Source organism: Xiphophorus couchianus, chromosome 22, assembly GCF_001444195.1.
Source record: "Xiphophorus couchianus chromosome 22, X_couchianus-1.0, whole genome shotgun sequence".
Taxonomy (NCBI): Eukaryota; Metazoa; Chordata; class Actinopteri; order Cyprinodontiformes; family Poeciliidae; genus Xiphophorus; species Xiphophorus couchianus.
In genome coordinates, this window is record NC_040249.1 from 20,309,713 (window position 1) to 20,330,524 (window position 20,812).

General features: G+C 36.6%; 1 protein-coding gene across 1 annotated transcript; it reads right to left on the minus strand.

Moving 5' to 3' along the window:
- Positions 1 to 538: 538 nt before the first annotated feature.
- slc1a4 (solute carrier family 1 member 4) lies at positions 539 to 19,841 on the minus strand. The gene is made up of 8 exons (XM_028005916.1): positions 19,124 to 19,841; positions 12,782 to 12,824; positions 11,102 to 11,167; positions 8,593 to 8,759; positions 7,864 to 8,097; positions 7,595 to 7,789; positions 6,869 to 7,003; positions 539 to 5,533 (listed from the first exon to the last, which is right to left on the minus strand). Exons 1-8 carry the CDS (start codon positions 19,819 to 19,821, stop codon positions 5,299 to 5,301), a joined length of 1,773 nt encoding a protein of 590 aa, XP_027861717.1. The 5' UTR covers positions 19,822 to 19,841; the 3' UTR covers positions 539 to 5,298.
- Positions 19,842 to 20,812: the final 971 nt, after the last annotated feature.

Below are 20,812 nucleotides of genomic sequence, written 5' to 3' on the forward strand. Positions count from 1 at the left end.
TGGACATTTCAGAGTTTGAAAAGTCAAAAATGTGCTTGAAAAAACTAAAATTTTGAGATGAATCAGAATTCTTTTCTAAAAACCTTTAGATTAATTTCATAATGTTCTTGTTTTTCAGAATTTTCAGGGGGGAAAAAGTAAAAGAAGTCAGGAAAAAAGTCATAACTCAGACTTGTGTGCAACAGCCCAGTCCTTTTATAGTAGTTTTTCCTTCCACTCAACTTTCTATTAATATCCCACTTTTTATTAAAGTCCATTTGTCTTTTATCTCCCATAAACTGGATGCCTGGTAGTCTGATTTACGACTACCAGGCTTATTATGCGTGACATTTCTCTTTTAAAAATAATTTTTGTTGTTTTTCTATGTAATATTAAAATTTTCTGAAAAAACATGACTTTGGGTTTTCATCAGTTTTAAGCCATCACCAATTCCTAGTGGAAGTTTCAGTTTTTGAATTGAATTACTAAAATTAATCAGTCTTTCAAGGATATTTTTGAATTACATCAAAATAAATGATTAATAAATACACCACTCATGTCAAAAACAAAAAAGAAAACATCTTTAATGAAGACAGGCAGCAGGAATAACAGCAAACAGCTGTACAATGTTAGACACAGACATGTCACAGGTAGCATAGCAGTCATTTTAAGCACTAAAAATAAGAGCAAAAATTACTTACATTCTGTTTGAGAGGAAAAGTCTCCACAGGATTGAGGCTATAAAGTGTGTTCTTACGGTAGAAACATTGAAAACTGAGGGGGAAAGTGTATAGTGTTAAAAAAAAACAAGTAAAAATGATTCATAAAAGTTAAACAAATCACAATAAATTATCAAATATATATATATATATATATATATATGGTTATAAATTCCATGTACCATGTAGTCGTACAACTCAGTGTGAGGTTAATTAATCTGATATGTCTAATGACTGAAACATTTCTTCATTTTTTTTAATTAAAGCAGACATTTGTGACATCTTTACTAAATGTCCACATTCCCAAGAGTCCACAAAAAAAAAAAACTCACTGCAGTGGTTTTCACAGAATACACAATATCACATGAGCAAGCACTGGATCAGAATCACCTTCCGCTTCTTAATGTTAAATAACATGAATAAATAGGAAATGTTGCTTTGCACCACAGTATTTTTTATAGCATTTTCACATTACAGCCACTAGAGGGAGGCAGGGGTTTATTGGTCAAGTTGCAGTTTTCAAAGAGAGATTGTAGATTTGGCACAAACGACAACAGCACCAGATTATTCCCTCCAAAATAATCCAAAAATGAAAAGAGCACGCCGTGCAGAAACGTGGGGCTCACAAACAGCTGAGCTTTAAAAAAGAGGAGCAACAATGTCAACAACAGGAACTGATTTTCATTTAAAGAAGGATCAAGCAGGCAGAGTAATAAAAATAAGCAAGAAAACAGACAAGCTAACTTTTCCATACGACAAGGAATCAGGGCAAGGATAAGAAAAATAAAGTTATGAGAACAAACGTATAATATTACGAGAATAAAGTCGCACGAGAATGAAGTCAAAAATAATACAAGAAAGTTGTATTACAAGAATAAAGCCATAGTAGTACAAGAATAGACGCGAATTATACGAGAATAAAGTTGCAATGATATGAGAATAAAGTTTTAATTTTACGGGTATAGTCATATTACGAGAGTACTAGAATAACGTCGAAGTAAAACAAAAATAGTCAGATTAGGAGAATAAAGTACAAGATTAAACTCGAAATAATGCGAGTAGTCATTTTAAGAAAAATAAAGTCATATTAAGTTGTACAAGAATGAAGTCAAAATAATACGAGGAAGTTGTAGGATTACGAGAAACTAGAATTAATTTGAGAGTAAAGTTGCAATAATCTGAGAATAAAGTCATAATATTACGAGAATAAAGTCAAAATAATACGAGAATAAAGTCGGAATATTATAATTATTCTCATGATACTACAACTTTATTCTGATATTTCAACTTTATTCTAATATTATGACTCAATTATCACAATTTTACTTTTTTTAGCGTGCCCCTGATACTCCGTCGTACAACCAATATTAACTAAAGTTGGTAAAAGTGAGATTATAGGATTATGTAACACGAACGCACCAAGCCATATTTTTGTCACCATGTTTGGTTTTAAAACCAGACAAATGTTATCATTAGCATCCTATAATGTCCAGTGTAGTTTAACAGCACAAAAAGATAAAAATAATAAAAATTATGTGAATTACGGCGTTTTGGTCCAGTGTTAGAGTGTAAACAGAGGGAGAACCTTTTATTTTAGTGTAACATATTTTCAAAACAGCCACCATTTTTTTTATCTGAGCGAAAGACTGGATCGCTTTTGTGTCGCCAAACAAAACAAGGTGCACCGATAATTTGCTTGATGTCAGATGAGATCCTGTCAGTATTTGTTGGAAAGCATAAACAGCGCTACAAAATTCACAGAGGTTTTTGATAATTAGTAGAAATTCTGCATTTTTACTGTTGCTTAATTATGTAGTAGAGTTGTAAAGGTCAACATTGCTCACTTTAAGCAAAAATTTGAATTTCACATCTATTTTGATCCCCATAATTTTCACGTCTTTTACCAAAAGTACCACAAATTTGCCAAATAACTTTTACACTTACAAGAATTTAAATTAAACTACATTAAATAAGCAATATATAATTACTTCAATGTTTCAATTTATTATAACAAATAATTAAATGTAGAAAATTAAAATTTGAAATTATAATGTAAAAACAATTATTTCAGTATTTATTGAAGTACATGATTGAAACATTTAAAATTAGCATTTATTTCTTGATGTATGCATTTCCAGACTTATTTAAATTGCATAAACAAGTATTTTTCACAACTTATTTGTGTACTCAATTGTGGAAATTTTTACTAAAAATGACTAGAAAAAAAAGAATAAATACTGTAATATTTATACATTCATTAAACAAATTTATTTAATGAAAGTGTTCAGCATTTAATTGTTTTCACTTAATGAAACATTTAAATCATTAGATCACTTAATGTATATCTTTAGAAGAAATTATTATGTATTTAACTTATTCACCATTATAGCGGCCATATTGAATTTAAAAATGGCTGCCAAATAAACATGTTTTCACTTGTAACTGCTTTTGAATAACTGAACTGTACATTAGTGTTTCCACACAGTCAGCAAACATGTAATTATTGTCAAAATTTACATCCATTCCTTTCCATTCTGTATTTTTAATGTTTTCATTTTTACAGTGCTCTGGCTAGTTTTCTGTGTAACCAGGAAGTAGAATTACATAACAAATGGCACCCAGATTTAAATACAACATGGTGGCCATGACAGGGGCCATTTTGGTAGTTTTTGTGTCTTCACAAGTGTCAGGTTTTTAGCAAAAAGTGAACAATTACAGTAAAACCCATTTGATTTAGCTGCTACATTATGACCCTTAGATGTCAGTTAATGTCCGAATACATAAAAATCACATTTTTAGTTATGCTTACAACTTATTTTAACATAAAGTCTGCTAACTAAGGCAGTTTGACTAAAACTTAGCTAAAAGATGAATGCTATCCTAAATTAACCGTTAGCTGAATGTCAGCACTGCTTTAGCGGGTTAGTTAGCTAGCATACTTTACAAATTTGTCGCCAACATACTTTCCAAAAGTTTTTAGCAATACAGATAAAATATATTATAACAAATAAATTTAAAGATCAAGTCTGAAAAGAAAATTAGGCTGATAAGTTACTAAAAAGCAGCTAACATTCATTTGCTGCGATACCAGGCTAGCTGAGCTAGCAAGCTTGGTGAGCTAGCTGAGCTTTAAGGTAGTTGAGGTGTTAGTGTTTTTTTAAACCTCCTACAAAATTGGGAAATCAGCCTGGAAATAGGGAGCAAGCATCAAATCACTTTTTTTCCATGGTTTCAGATATCTGGAGATATACTTTTCACGATTTGGAGCCAAATTCAGCTGCAAATTCAACTCCATCTAATTATGAAACAAAAAATAATCTGTTATTTTCACTCGAAATAGCAGCTATCATCACTGTTTCCATCACACATGATCAAGCGATGGAATGTATAATTTACTCAAAACAATGTTGATAATTTGATTGCTATTCCTTTAAGGTCAATGATGGTCCTGCATTCTTCTTTTTGATGGTAGATACAAATAAAAGAATCCATAACGTTCAGAAAACAGAACATTAAAGGCTGTTTCTGTCTTTACTCTGCAGTGACTCTTAAAAATGTCCCCATCCATGTTAAAATCCAAAGTTTATGTGTTAATATGACACATATACTCTACAACTGGCTGTAAAACAAACAAATCTGTTAAAAAAATAATAAAAGGTACAATAATCCAGTTGTATTTGTTTGAACCAATCCTTCAATTTTGATTTGCATTTTTGCTGATTAATCTAAGATGTAACTCAATTACAAAGAAAGAAAAGTAATCCCAAGCCATAATGCTGCCACCACCATGTTTGGCTCAAGCTAATCGATTTTTTGTGCTAACCGTATAGCACAAAAAAGTTAAGTATATTGTATACCTGCTTTCCAAATGTTCCTGGTTGTTTCATCAAACTAAAACATCTTCTGCCAGTTACAGATGTGGTGTACAAATATTTAACACTGTGGATGTTTTTACACTCTTCTCCTGACTGATACCTTTGTGCAATAAAATCGTTTTGATGCTTTGTAACCTCTCTGCATTCTGTGGCTTTAGCTGAAGGATGAAAATGTGCTAATGTCAAAAAAACTAGCAGGACTTTATTTTAGTTTCACTATAAATAACTGAATCAAAAGTTTCAGGGTGTGCACATTTACTTTGCACTTCATGTGGAAATAACTTTTAAATTATATATTAAGGAGTTTAAAATGAACAAACTAAGCATTTTAATACGGTTTTGTGTAAATTTTGAGAGCTACTGTAAGTGAAGCAAACCAACCTTGAACATTTGTCGGAATGTTTCTGGCCTATATTAGAGTTAATACGAGCAAAAAACTGAAACAAAAATGAAACCACTAACCGCTTATGCCGAGTATTTAATTAGAAAAATATTTCTGGATTGCATTATGTACTATCCTGAATTAGAATCCTGGATGCACTGCTGACAGACTCTTGATGACTTTTTCGTTTTACCTTCAAAGTTGCAAACTTTCCTTCTTGTTTTTTTTTTTTTTTGTTTTTGTTTGTTGTTTTTTTTTAAAGGACATCGGGTCGCACTGATGCCCGATCAGCAGCAACATCACACATCTCAGGTCAGACGGTCAGAGAGAAGTCTGTCTGGGTTCACAGGACAGACTCGATGGCTTCGGGCATTCCCTCAGGGACTTTGGTTTGGCGCGTGACAAGCGGCGATGTCTCCTCCTCCGCCTGAACATTTGCCACAGATTCAACCTTGACTTCCTCCAGTTCCTCCGCTACTTCCTGTTGGTGCTTTTTCATTTCCAGCTGGTTGATGTGGTGGAGGATTCCTGCACCCAGAGCGTCACCCTCCACGTTCACCACGGTGGTGGTGCGATCCCTGAGCACAAAGAGGAAGAAACATGTATATTATTTTAAAAGCATTCTCAGTAGAGCTGCAAATAGGCCTACCACAATAAATTTTTCTGGATGGTAAACTGACCCAGAAGTTATTATACTAAATAATGTTGTTGTTTTGAGACCATTTAAGTGATATAGTGGAAATGTCATAATAAATCTAATAACACATTCCCAAACTTTACATTCAAATGAACATTAAACACTGAAACTGGCAGATATTTTAAATATCCAAAACAAATAAACAGAAATAACAAATAAAATTCATTATTTAATATTTGAATCATTGAGCTTGTTTTAATTTGTCATGTGATTGATTTATTGCTTATTGTGACAGGTCTAGCTCCAAATTGATATAAAATATTGTCACATTTCGTATATTTTTATTTAGCCACATAAACCACAAACAAAAAAATGCAAATGAATAATTCAATTTAATTGTACTGTCAAAAATGAAACAATGGCGTTCTTTTTTTTTTTGCATTAACTAATTAATAATTGGACAGCAAAAGGTGCTTAGTAGGAGATATATTTGTATTTATTAATTTGTTTCCACAATTTGAAGTAGGTGAAGCTAAAACTGACAATTGAGGAATTCTGGGTAAATAAGTAACAGACAAAGGTTTTTTCTTCCCCATTTTAAATGCAAATGTATATTTTTTGTAGAGTTTTGGCTTAATTACTGGCATTTAACAATTAATCAGTTACTAATTGTGTTGATTATTTCAATAATCGATTAATTGCGATTAATCCACTTAATCGTTTCAGCCCTAATTCTCTATGTTCTCGCTTTTTGATGTCATACTCCTCCTCTAGGAAGTGAACCTTTGCTACATTAATGCCATTTTACTCCTGTTGTACTCAGAACTGGGAATTTCTGACGTCCCAGTCAGAAAAATCAACTAGATTTCCTTCCAAAGTCAGAGTTTCCATTGGGAAACTGGGAGCAGCTTCGACTACCACAACTTATTCCTTGTAAGGCCGACTTCCAATATGGCCGCTCCACTTCAATAACAGCAATATCTGGTGGAAGGATGTTTATATTACAAGACACACAAATAAGAATGCATCAAAAATCAATGTTACATGAAGCGTCTGAAACTACAAAACAGTACAAATAAAAAATTATGTTTGCTTATTGAAAGTAAAGCTTTAGATGATGTTTGCAAACAATGTCTATGGGTGCTGCCATGTTGAAATTCCAACTTTCAACTGGAAAGCAGCAAAAGAGTTGGTTTTCCTCTGGGAAAACTCTAGAAACAGCATTCCCTGCCTTACAACGTTGGGTGTTTTCCAGGGTGAGAGTAAATTTACTCACACAATCCAGTCGACGGCCAGCATGAGGGACAGATCGTTGGTCGGCAGGCCGATGGCCTCCAGGATGATGGCGATGGTGATGATGCCACCAGCCGGAATGCCTGCGGCGCCAACGCTGGAGGCTGTGGCCGTTACCCTACAAGTAGTCGCAACATGTAATGTAACCGTTTCAAAACAGATTAAAAACACGTGGAACCTCAGAATTAACGCTCTTAATTTTTCTCATATGTTTATACTAAAATAATTGATGAACCATGTGCAGGCATTTACATTCCAACGGATTTCACTACAAAAACACAAAATATTATTATTTACGGTCTGGTTTCTAGTGCAAACATCTTCGTACATTTGAAATATGTGAGTAATTAAGTCAGTAATTCCTTAAAATTGATGAAAATGTACCAGCTTTTAGTATTAGCAATTTTTCATCAATATTAAGAAATTACTGACTTAAGCTCCCGTTTCTTGTTGAAAAGTAACTTGTGAGTCAGTCTTGTCTTATTTTAAATATTTGTACTAGAAACTAGACCAAAAATACTTGGTAATATTTTGTGTTTCTATAGTGGTCAGAAGTCAACCAACTACTAAAAAGGGTTCACCCACATGTGATTTAATCTCAGAAAACATTAGTGAACAAACAGCATCATGAATATACAGTTATGTAGAAGTTTAATGGGTTCAATGAGTATTAACTGTTTCTGCATTGTAGTTTCTTAATAAAACTTACAAGATGGTGAAGATCTGTCCAGCGTTCAGCTCAGTATTGTTGAGCTGTGCGATGAAGACGGCAGCAATGCATTGGAAAATGGCTGCTCCATCCATGTTCACTGTCGCTCCAATGGGTAGGATGAAGCGGCTAATGCGCTTGTCCACACCGTTGTTTTCTTCCACACACTTTATCATTGAGGGAAGAGTTGCCGAACTGGTGAGGGGGAAAAAAACTTAGATATTTCCTACATAGTTGATGTTGAGGAAGTCAGATGTATCAGTGGGTACCTGGAGCAGGTGGCGAAGGCGGTGGTGAAGGGTGTGATGAGGCCCGAAAGGAAGCTGAAGGGGTTCTTTCGGGTGAAGGCAAAGTAGATGAGGGGAAGAACAATGCCTCCATGGATGATGTGGCCCAGGATTGAAGCGAAAATGTATTTCCCCAAGCTAGTGACCAGAAGAACCACATCTTCCATTTCTACGATCTTACTCCCCACAAGAAACATGATGCCAAAGGGAATATACCTAAAAAAAATTAGAAGAAGTTACCATGAAATAAGATCATGGTCAAGCTTTAAAGGAATAGAATAGGTCTATGGGCGGAACAAAACATATTCATAAAATTTTTTGCACAAAATCATTCTTGGATAGTTAGATTTTAGTCTGCTCAGTTCTGCCTATGAGCTGTTTTAGGGACTCTGTCACTTTAAATAGAAATAAGCTGCTGCTCGCTCAGCTTGGGTTGCTAGGTGACTGGCTGGGCTTCCGCAGGGGTTGCTAGGTAACGGGCTGGGCTTCCGCTGGGGTTACTAGGTGAAGGGTGGTGCCTACTGATTTGTGACCTTACTTTCAGGAGGTTTTTTTAAACAGCTCACTTTCAAGATACCAAAAAATATGAACTTATTGAATTTTTTAAGTGCTTGGGCTATTTTTAGAAGCACCAAAGATGCACATGGAAGTACAAAAACGTGCAAAAAGTGAGTTTTGCATAATACTTCTCCTTTGTCCGTCCATACTTACCACATGATCCAGGACACCAGCACCATGGTGGCTTCGTTGAAGGCGTTGAAGAAGCGAATGAGCTCCTCTCCCTCCTCTCCAAGTATCCGAAGGGCAACGCCAAACATCATAGCAAACAGCACCAGACCAAGGATGTTCATACCATCGGCTTCAGCTCCAATCGGCACCTAAAACGTCCAGAAACTGTAAGAATCTGTACAAACTTAGCAGATGTTGATAAAAACTGTGAAAGATTTCAATTAAAACATACACGAAAATACTTTAGCATGTTTTGACATGTTTATTTGGAAGATTTCTAGTCAATTTTCCCAAAGCCACCTAGATCACTGAATTTTTTTGTTATTTAAATTTTGTGTTATTTTCTGACTGGATCATTGAGCCACACCGTCGAGTCCAAGAAAATCTAAAATGCTGTGAACAGGCAACAAACTTAATGTTTGCAAAATATTTCAATATAATCCAATATTTTGGTGCCCAAATAAACTAATCGACTTATTTAGTATTCAATTAATCGTTAACTGGAGTATACAGCTCAAAAATTGGCCATTTGCTAAAAGAACAATCTACTCAGAGCTGCAATTAAGCCAAAACTGTACAATATATATATACTATATATATTTTGCTTTTTTTTTTTCTTATTATTCAACTTTTGCAATCCAGTTATCAATTGTTTAATCTGAAAATAATCAAAAGATTTCCCTTGCACTGTATTGATGTCAAGTCGAGGGGAAAGGGTTGAGCTTTTCACATGTTAATGTATTTTTATAGCTACAAATACAAAGTGAAAAAGTATACACTAAAAGGTTTTTGCCTTTTAAGTAATCAATTGTGTATTTATTTCCTTATTCAAAAAATGTATTAAATAATTTATTTATTTGCATGTTTTCATGACTTTCTAGTTTCATCTAAACAAAAAAAGAAAAAGACTTAAGTGGTTAACTGAAACCACTGATTAATCTTCAGAATAATTAGTAGAATAACCGACTACTGTCACAGAAACAAATTTTCTGGATGACAAATTATCCCGGAGTTTACAAACAATAATGTTGTTTTAAGAAACTTTTCAGGTAATATAATGGTAATGGCATAATAGTGCAAGAACACCTTCTCAAAGATCAATAAACTTTACACTTTAATGAACATTTAACACTGCAACTGGAGGACATTTTAAATATCCAAAATAACAACAAATAAAATGAATTATAAAGTCTCTAAACAAAATTATCCTTCAAAAAAGGCCAGTTGAGACCAAAACACGAAACTGAAGACTTTTGTCACCCAGTTTTGATAGAAAGAGAGGAAATAGAAAAACAATAAATAATGAAAGTGGAAATTATTAAGCTCTTTGCTATTTATCATGCAATCAATTGATTTATTGCTTATTGCGACCGACCAATGGTCTACTAAAATACCAGTTAGCTACACACAACATGGCAGCAACATGTATGGACTGTATTTTTAAAAATGTTTGCACAACAGCAGTTGCTCAGTTAGTCTAACCCTTTTACGGTAAAGTAAACTCGTCAAAGAGGAGCGTTTATTTAGCAGGCTGTAGTTTGTACAACGCCTCCTACTATAGAGAGAACGCGCATGGTTGCACAACAGCCATCAGGTCTGGGGCATCAGGGAGGATTCAGTGAACTGGGTGATGGGAATCAATGAGGACAGAGACAAATCCTGAGTTAAATCCCTTCACAGTGTGCTGAGCTCTCCCACAGCCTGACCATCTCTGTCCAGTCCCACACTCATCCACCAATGCCAAGACCAGTTTCCCCAATGGTAAGCCAGGATGGAGGGATTTCAAAGAACATTTTGTTCAAATAGAAGAAAATTAGAATTACTGTTGTCAATCAATTAAAAATCTAACCAGATTAATCACTTTGTAACCTTAAAATATGGCCCCTCCTCCTGCCGCACTCCAACCAATTAAAATCCAAACAATTACCTCATTTTTTTAAAGCAGTAAGCAGGTAGTATAATCTAAGGGAAACTTACTCCACTACCATGCTTACAAGTAGTAGCAAATGTGTTTAGAAGAAAACTGACTCATAAAATATACCATATTTTTCAGACTATAAGCCGCTACGTTTTTCCCACGCTTTGAACCACGCGGCTTGTAGTCCGGTGCGGCTTCTCTGTGGATTTCTCTTCAACCAATTAATTACTGCTTAGCAGTAGGTGCTTGATATGTTTTTTTTTGTTTGTTTTTTTTTACAGAATTTGAACCAGATGAACCTGAAACTAGGCCACTGGAACATATTTACAGATTTAAATTACAACATTTAGGACTGCTATGATGTTCAGTTGTAGAAACATTTCATCACCAGCCTCGAACCTACTCCCTAAATCAAGTCTTCCCTTGGTGCGGCACGAATTGCTTATTCAGCGAGTCTGCACCACCGGCAGTCTCACCAAGTGGTCAAAGCAAACAGAGATAAGCGTCTGAAATGTGTTTCAGAAACACAACATCTGGCATTTCACGTTCAGGAAACATGATTTCAGTGCTTACCTTTTGATACAGGGTTGTTCCATTGGTGTCATTCCCCACAGCGACCATTTTGTAGTCCGTGGCATACTAGAACATCAAAAACAAAACAAAACATTGTGTTACTTAAAAATTAAGTCCATTTAGACTCATTTGGGTTTGTCTTATGCACTGCGGATAAAGTTCTTGCAGCATGTAAAAATTGCAATAAAATGTATCTGGTCACTGTTTTTTCTCAAATATTTAAAGAAAATGCAGCTTAAGAGAAAATATTTTTGTCACAGTGCTACTAGATGCACTATTGGCTGGCGTCTGCAAAGCAGCCAACACAGGTGCGCCATTCATTTTCCTTGATTCTGATTGGCTGTATCCCCAAGAGTTAAAATAAAGCAGAAATTGGCTTCTGCTGTGGCGCTAAGACTGCTTCTATTAGTGCATTAATCAGGTATATTTGGTGCTCTGACTATTATAAAATTTTTTAGAGGATGCATTTATGGATTTTAGCAACCTTTATGAATGCCAAACATCCACTGTAATGGTATTTGATAAATTAACCAGCACAGGCAACATTTGTTCATGTAAATTCTCCTCACTTAGTTACAGAGTACCTCAGTTCACTGCTTGGCCCAGTTTTCTAGACAGGATAGAATACATATCCATGATTATGCCGATGACACTTTGCTATATTTATCCAATTTGGATTAACTCTACCAATCTTGTTGGTGGCTACAACAAGCAATTTCAACTTTAACATTTAATTACTATATATATATATATATCATACTGTATATGTGTGTGTGTGGGTTTGTTTCTAATATCTTGTGGGGATCATCTTCCTGACATATACTACATTTGTGTGTGTGTGTGTGTGTGTGTGTGTGTGTTTGAGTCTGTATGTATAATTTATATCCTGTGTGGATTAGAAAAAAAATAATAAATTTAAACTTGTGGAACCTATTCTTGTTTTTTTAAATCCTTTATGTTTTATTGTTAAAATAAACTACTAAAAGCTCCAAATATTTTGATCACTGATAGGAACTGTGTGTTTATTCTGGTTTACAGGACAGAAGCAAAACATCAAAACATGTTTCAATGCAGAATCTCACTGAATTTTTTTGTAGCTTTTAACGGGTTTGTTTATGAAAATTTCCCGTCTTCACAAACAAAGACATGTTGTTTAACCCACTTTTGGCCCTCTTCCACTGTGTTTGTGTTTGTTAGAAGGATTTATTCAACTCTGTGCATACTGACCAGTGTGTGAGTTTATAATTCAGAGACGAATTCGAATGACCAACTTCGAATGCTTTGACAGCTGTAATTGGATGCACTTTGCCTTGAGAGTGTTTGTGCTGCCATTTTGCGTCTCACATCCTTAAATATTGAGTTTTCCTTATTTTTGTTTAGCTTAAGCAAACAGAAAACATAATTATGTGAAATGAAGCAGGCGCAGTTCCAGAGAGGGTTGCTAGGATAGCAGGAGCTAAATTGTTTTACCATGGCAACGATTGTTAGGGAGAGCAAGGGAAGTTAAGGAAAAAAAAAAAAAGAAAGAAGTTTGCACGAGCAGGAGCGACCAGCTGGGCCTTTGAGTGGTTTTGTAAATTATCCTGGAGTGGTATCCACGTGGTTGTGGAAATAAATTAGGACAAACAATCCAACACAAGCAATTAAACAAAAGAAAACCAACAGAGAGGAGACACTTACAGAACGGAAAGCAGCCGCCACCAGGTTCGATGGAAACAAATTCCTGAGGAAAGGAAGAGGAGAAAAACAAATTAGAAGTAGATAGAAATCAGAGCCGTGGTCATGCAGTTTGTCCTGAGTCAATGGGTTTAATCAACCACAAGCTGAAGCGACTAGAAAAGGAAAAGGCATCAGTATTCCAACCGGAGCCTCAATAAACGGATCCAAACATTAGCTTTTCCATCAAACTCCCTAAAAACAGCCAATTTTGGCGCTTCATTTCATATATTATTATTATTTGATCATTCTGATCACACTGGGAGAAAACCCAGAAATCAGGTGCCCAATTATACATTTAAAAGCAAACTGTGTTCATTTAGATCCTAATTTGTTTTGTTGTTTTTGTTGCACTGGTAGTCTTTATTCATCAAGAGCTCAACAAGAACAAGGATCAAGAAAGAAAAGACATGCAGCTAAGCCTGTTCATGATCATTTTCAAGTGATATAATTGTAATAATGCAAAAAAAACATTCTCAAAGATCAGTACATTTTAAATTTTATTGAACATTTAACATTGGAACTGGAAGACATTTTAAATATCCAAAATTATTAAACAAAAAACACAACAAATAAAATGAATTAGGAAGTCTCTGTAAACAAAATAATCCTTCAAAAAAAATGAATAGTTGAGACCAAAACACCCAGACATAATAAATGAAACTCACTGATCACACTTTGCTAAATGTAATGTTAGATTCATAATCTGATTTAAAAAATAATAAAATTTTAACCCATTAGCAACTAAAATCAGAAGGTATGAGGCACCATTTATGCTAAATTAATTAAACAATTATTAAGTAGTAAATAAAGAAAAAACATGTAAAATTCAATGTTTCTCTACATATTCAGGAGAACATTTCTGGAGTTTTCTCCTGCTGAGTTTGTTATCAGGGCTGTAAGATAAGCATACTGGGAGTATTGGAAAGGCTTTATTCCTCCATTTGTTTCCAAGTTTCTGAAACTTTATCTGCTGAGATCGCGCTTTCTTGTGCAAGAAAGCAGACACTGTTCATGTTTGTTTCCACTGTCGCTCAACAGCCCGGCAACTGGGGTCACCTAATAATCCCAGTAAACTTTGCCCTCAGTTACTGGGCTGAATGTTTATTCAGTTCATTCACGTCCTCAGCTGCAAGCCTTCCTCTGCTACCTGAGGGGAAATGTGAAATTCCTGCAGGAATAATGTCAGGTTTCCCTCTCATCACATGACGGAGGTGGATTTCCAAAGCTGAGAAGCGGCATGTTTTTCCCACAGTGCAGCGAGATCCGGACAGGTTTTCCTTATTTTCCTCAAGGTTGTCACATGTCGGTTAAAGCTGAGCATCATATAAGCTAAAATTTATAGGATTTAAATTCATTCACTGCAGAATCTAGAAAAATCAGTCAAGGAGTTTGATTTTAACCTTAAATAACACCTTATTTGGTTATAACCCGATAGAAATAAGATAAAGTAGAATCTTTAGCAAAAATGTAACCACAGCTTTTTCAGGACATTAATTCTGGATTTATAAAATGTGCCTAAAAATAAATCCTAAATAACTTTCCAAAGCGGAAAAATATTCAAATTTACTTTAATTTGCAGTATAAAAGAATTATATAAACGTAAAGATGCAGTAACTTTTAAGTATATACATATTTTTTTATATATCTATTGAAACTGCCAGCATGCCGTGATAGTAAAACATGAAAAAAAAAAAATAAAAAATTGAGCTCCTCTACCTTCTCCCTGCTATCCTGGAGCCAGGAGGCCGGTCTTAGCGCTGTCAATCATGTCCGTGTGCTGCCACTAACACAGGCAGCTCTCTGCTATGCTACAGCCTGTTGTGAATGCTAAGGCTAGTTAGCATAGCCACCGATGAGGGCAGATAAACGGTTGTCCTGTAACAGTAAGTTGCTTCTCCACCATTAGCACATTTAGCAGCACGTATGTGAGCTTGATTGAAAGTGCTAAGAATCTCCTTCTGGCTTTGATTGGTTGTTTTAGTTAACTAAAATAACCTTGCCTCCAAAGGAAGTATTTCTAAATCTTTTTTCACATTTCTACTAGAAAGTCCTTAACTTTTAGTTTGGTGTCCAAACTAAAATTTTATTTGTTTTCCCCCAATTAAAAAATAAAAAATATTACTGTACATTTTTTCTCTTTTACCTGCACAACAATAAATGAAACATGTAATATTTTATGTTTACAGTTATTGAACTTTTTAAGGCTTATTATTTTCCATTTATTAAGTCTATAAAATGTTTTTAGTTTATTCCCAGCAACAAAAGTCCAAATTTTCTTTCACGACCTTTGCTGTAATGGACAGTTCTGTTTTTGAATAAAAACATGCTTAATGTTTGTGGCACAACTAATAATAGTAAAAGGCTAAATCAAGAAAAATTAAGATATAAACTTACCATAAAAAATATCCTAAAAAAAACACGTGTCGGGCGATCAAATTTGTGCCCTTCTTTATTCTTTAATTGCAGTCAGTGGCCACAAATGGCCGCCGGGCCGCACTTTGGGCACGGCTGCCTTAACCAGACCTGTTTTCAGAGTGGAAACCAGAGGCTTAGAGGAGGTCAGGGGTCACCAGAGTTGTTCGGATTCATACTCTGGGAAGAACATACGGTGTAAAGAGAGCTAATGGTTTTCTTTCTGGTGAAAAAAACTCCTGAAAGATACAAAATTACATCCGAGATTTTGTTTATGGCTACTCTGTGAACTAAAGCTTGGTGAAAACCGAACTGGTTCAGGTCTGAGTAGAATAAATGTGATGAAACAATAACACCGAGAAAGTTTTGAAGTAGACGGATTCAAAACTAAAAATGTTTGCATCAATCTCAGAAAACAAAAAGCTTCTATGAAATCGAGTCCAGTTCTCCGAGTGAGTTTAGAGGCGGTTCGACCCGCCTGAGGAGTTCGGCTGGGAACTGGACTCAGACGATGCCTCTGCTGTGATGATAAGGCAGAAATGCTGAGAGCAGCAGGGTTCAGTTTGTTCTGCAGGGAGCTAAGATACACTTTCCTGCTGCAACAGCTGTCAGCCTTCCCTCACTGTGTGGGAACTTATTATTAGGGCACTGAGCAGACTCGTATTAGTAACCCAAGGCTAAATGAGAATAAACTCACTCTTTCAACTTTTAAATACCAATATTTACTTTTGTAGTTCTCAAATTAAACACTGCAAATGACACAAACCAGCTGTGTTCCTCATATATTTATATAATAAACTGCTAATTTTATCTTGAGTTAATCTTGTGAATCTACATGAAGTTTTTCATTGTAGTTCATCTTTATTTCTTTGTGACTTTTTGTCTAATTCGGTTAGTTTTAATTACTTTTTGGAGTGTGTTTGCTCATTTGTGTTGACCCTTCTGGACCACCGCTAACACTAAAATTATGCTAACACAAAAGTTGTGCTAAGAAGTTTAGCATAGCTTGTGTGTTAGCATACCTTCCATTTTTTGTTGTGAAGTGGTTTTTGCTTTGTTGACCCTTCTGGGCCACTGCCTGGTAACTGTGGGTCAAGCAGTTGTCAGGCTGAGGATCATTTACCCCATTTAACAAACACCCTCGGACCATCCAACTTGAGATTTCCCCTCCAGTACACAGCATCTTAATATATACAAACTGAAATTAAAATATTACACTCTTAACTCATTGCCTTTGTTTCTCCTAATGTGAAAGGTGGAGCTGTTTTGTAAATGTGATTGGCCACAATAAAACCATGAACACGTCTGTCTACTCAGGGCGTTTTGAGTTATTTACAGATTCTAAACTTTCCAATGACACGTGGAAATCAAAAAAGGTCTTTACTACAAGTACAGGGTGCACTAATGGGGCTATTTGTCATTTAAATAGCCCAGCATAAATAATTTTATTTTAGGTGTTAAGATGCAGTTAGTCAGATGCAGCTCTGTTCACCGCCTCCTCACCGACATGAGATCTGCACGCCTGCAGCATGCTGTGTATCCTAACGCTTTTAGAAAACAAAAGTCTTGCAACTCACCCTGAGAAACTTTCCACCAGTTTTATTTATAGTGATCTGGTCTCAAGCCATTTATCCATTATTATTTTTAAACACAACCCTTTGGTAAGCTAGCTGTAGCGCCACACTTTGAACTAACGTCATAGCATATAAATGGATGTTTACATGCAGTACCTCGTCGAACACCAGGGGGCGCCCGCGGTCAGTATTACGGCAAAAGCACTATGCAAATTCTGTCCGTTTACCATTAATGTATATAACATGAAATTTAGCGAAACAAAAAAAGAAATGTTTTGTAAATCCTGTCAGCATTAATATTCCTGCTTCTTTAATTGTATTTATACACTGAAAAAAATTAATTGGAGCTCCAACTTCTAAAAACTGAGTTAATTTGTTGCATGTAATCAAATCATGTTTGTCAAACTTACTTTATTTACGTTTGTTTGAAATGACAACTTGATATATTTACTTGGGTAAATTAGACTTTTTTTACTTGTAACAAATTAACTCTTTTTTAAGTTGCATCACTTGTTTTCCTTTATCAGTGTAGAAAACACCAAGCAGAAAATATAATAGATGCGATGATCCATGAATCTCAGACGCAGTTGTGGGATAAAAATAAATCAATCAAAACAAAGACAATAAGAAAGTAAGTACCCTGAATTCAACTATTTTATGGCTTATTGTTTTATCTAATCAAATCCAGTGTCATGACTTGAAAACTTTTTGTCTGATCCATTAACTTTTTAATAACTTTTGATTCTTATTCCGAATAAATACAGTTTAAAAATAGGCATGTCTGTTCACATTTTGTTTCCACTTTTTTTCTTTTTCAAGCTAAACACTAAAAATTGCCTAAATAAGTTAAAATTTGCAAAGACGACCCGGAAAACCCAAAAGCAGCGACCATCCGGAGTCTAACTGAGTGCAAACTTTTTCATGTGACGGCCAAGCAGGGCAGAGAGCCCCTTCTTGATTTGAATTGCAAATCAAAGCTGTAGTTGCACAACACTGATGGGTCCACTCCTGAAAGGGGAGATTAGATTGAACGACCACCCCTCTGAATCCTGCATGACCCAGTTAGAGCGCTGCTGACTTGTAAACTTCAGGGTACCGTGACCCGCACACCAACGGTCAGTCAGGTGGATTTAGTAGCTCATTACGACCTCTAATGTGGTTTGGATGCTGCTCCTCTTTTTCTTTTCCTCTGCGGAAACTGAGCATTTCAATGACCCACAGCGACTGATACATGCGGCTGTTAAAGCATCAGTAGAAACCGTTTCTGGGGCGTCCTATTGTGTGTAGAGCATAGAGTGTTCGCCTCGTACAGCCATATAGGTCGAACCTGACCTTTCCCTCCTCTCTCTGCCCAGGTTCCGTCTAATTATGGCCAAGAAACGCCACAAAGAAATATGCATAGAAGAGTCTGCTTCTCACAGCAAGACAACTGTAGCTTGAAGAATTAAGCTCCATTTTATTCCTTTTAAAGACGCAGTTTAATCCAAAATCGACTATTTTGAGCTTCACATAATGTTATAATGTTATTCCATCATCAAAAACACACCTGGAATGTTAATTGGATTCTTCCATTCATGTTAGAGAAATCCTTTAATTTCCATTCAGCTGTGCAAAAAGCCTGGATGGACTTAGCCCCGCCTTCGAGACGCAGCCCCTCCTCAGAGCTGCATTTTCCAATCTACAGAGCAGCAAACACTGCGCATCAGCTGAGCAGCTTGTCAATGTTAGAAAATATCTGAGATTAATCTCAAAATGTATTAAGCTTTTCTAAGATTTTTTTTAGATTCTTCAAACTCAGACATTTTCTTGTTCCCCAGCCCCCCAAAGAAAACGCCAGAAAGATTTTGAAAGAAAAATTTGCACGCAATGTTTTGACTTTTCAATCTCAGAAATTTCCAGGTTGTTTTCTACAGATTTTCTGAGCTTAATCTGAACATTTCTGAGTATTTTTCCTGGCAAATTTTAGATTTTTGGAGCGCAGAAGTTTTTTTGTTTCTTCAAATCATGCTAACACGGAAGTTATGCTAGCAAGATTAGCATAACTTCCGTGTTAGTTAACTAGCATAACAACAAAGTTACGTAACTTTGAGTGATGCTAACAGAAAGTATATGTTAGCAGAACTTTTGTGTTAGCTTTTTTTGGTGGAAACTCCACCAAAGTTTTATATCTATACTCCTGTAAGTTTTGTTTGTTTGTTCAAAGTATGTTGTATTTAATTTAATATAGAAGGATTTACTCCAACATGTTTGATAGAGCAAAGCGGTGAAAGATCCCTTTCCCTCAGCGTGAAGTAGCGGGGTGGTGGTGTGGTCGTACCTGGCCAGATCCAGGAAGGAGTCGGTGGTCTCCTTGTTGCTGCTGACGCTCTCCAGACCCAGGCTGTTGGTGTTCAGGGCTCCGGCGCCCACCCCCGGTTTGATGATGAAGGCCAGCGCCACCCCGATCCCGGAGGCGATCAGCGTGGTCACTAGGAAGTAGGCGACTGCGATGCCGCCCAGCTTGCCCAGGGAGCGGGTGTCCAGGCTAGCGGCGCCGGACACCAGGCTGCAGACCACCAGCGGCAGGATGATCATCTTCAGCATCCGCAGCAGCATCTCTCCGGGGAAGGCGAAGTGGCTCATCTGCGCTTTGCTCAGGTTCATGCCGCGGACCAGCATACCGAGCCCGACGCCCACCAGGACGCCGGAGACGGTGAGGATCACCAGCAGGTTCCTGCTCAGGAACCGGGTCAACCTCTCCTTGAAGCCCCGCTTCTTCTTCTTCTCCTCCTGCTGCTGGTCCTCCTCAACGGGCTCCTCGCTGTTCTCCAGCATCCGGGCGGTGGACGCGGAGCTGGGCATGGCGTGCCCGTTGATCTCGCTCTTTTTCTCCATCTTTTTTTCCGAGCGGCTCCACGCAGCGTGAGTCGAGTGCTCACAAACGGAGTGGTCGGCTGTAAATGCTGAGCGCAGAGGGGGCGCGGTTAGCCAATGGAGAGGGGGCGACGCCGCACAAAGCCAATGGCGCATGCGCATTTAGCCCACTTCTTTATGGCAGGAGCAAATGATGCAAGAGCTGAGGAGATTGCTAGGGTCTCACTGTGATCAATAAGATGGATGATCAGCCCAATAAGTACCAAGAAAACTCTAAGACGTGCGCAGTTTGCGTCAAAACTTGTAACCAACATGTGTTTTTAATGCAAATATTAAGACAAGAAGAACCTACAGGTGTGAATTATTGCATATTTTGGTATCTATCCTTTAAGAGAGGGGTGTCCAAAGTGCGGCCCGGGGGCCATTTGTGTTCCCCAGCTCCATGGACCTTACCAAGCTCCATGACCGCAAGTCTCACAAACAAAGCCTTGGAGCGTTGTTTCTATGTAAACATGACTGGATTAGTGCATCATTTCTACCGGATTTTCACAATATATCAGCTACTACAATGGACAGAGGAACTAACAAGTTCATGCTATCATCTGGGAGGAGGTTACTGGTTTCTCAGTCACAAGCTGGTTGCAAACCTGAGGCCAGCAGGTGTCAGTCAGTTATGGTAGATCTGAAATTTGGTTTGATGACGTCAATATGAGAAGCTACAGACCGATAGGAGGAACCAAAGAGCTCTGTAAAGGTAAAGGCAAATCTTCTGAAGTTGGGATATAATTAATTTAATTTCACATAATTATTGCGGTAGAAGCCATTTGTTTGTTAAAATGTTATGAAATGTATTTGTTCTATTTGATGTTTGTTGTGAATGACTTAAACTCACAAAATAACGAGGTCATTAGTCCAACGTTTAGAAACTACAGCGGCTGTAATGCGCCACAGCAAAGGTAAACAAAGGTAAAATAACCCGAACAGGTGATCAACTCAAAACCACTCGAGCAAAGATTACGTTAAAAACATAACATTCAGTCCGTTACGATATCAAGTTTCCAGGCTTGACATTTATTTATCGATTATTAATCAGCGCTTCCCTGAACACAGCGACGGTTGATTGACTAGCTGTACTTGGAGCTAACGTGGCTAA

What these genes read in the sequence shown, in the direction of transcription:
- slc1a4 (XM_028005916.1), bottom strand. Translation starts at nt 19,821, where the DNA reads ATGCGCATGCGCCATTGGCTTTGTGCGGCGTCGCCCCCTCTCCATTGG. An exon ending in CTGGTGTCCTGGATCATGTG is followed by an intron (nt 8,098 to 8,592) that starts GTAAGTATGGAC and finishes AATTTTTTTTAG; the next exon opens with GTATATTCCCTTTGGCATCA. An exon ending in GGACAGATCTTCACCATCTT is followed by an intron (nt 7,004 to 7,594) that starts GTAAGTTTTATT and finishes GACTACTTGTAG; the next exon opens with GGTAACGGCCACAGCCTCCA.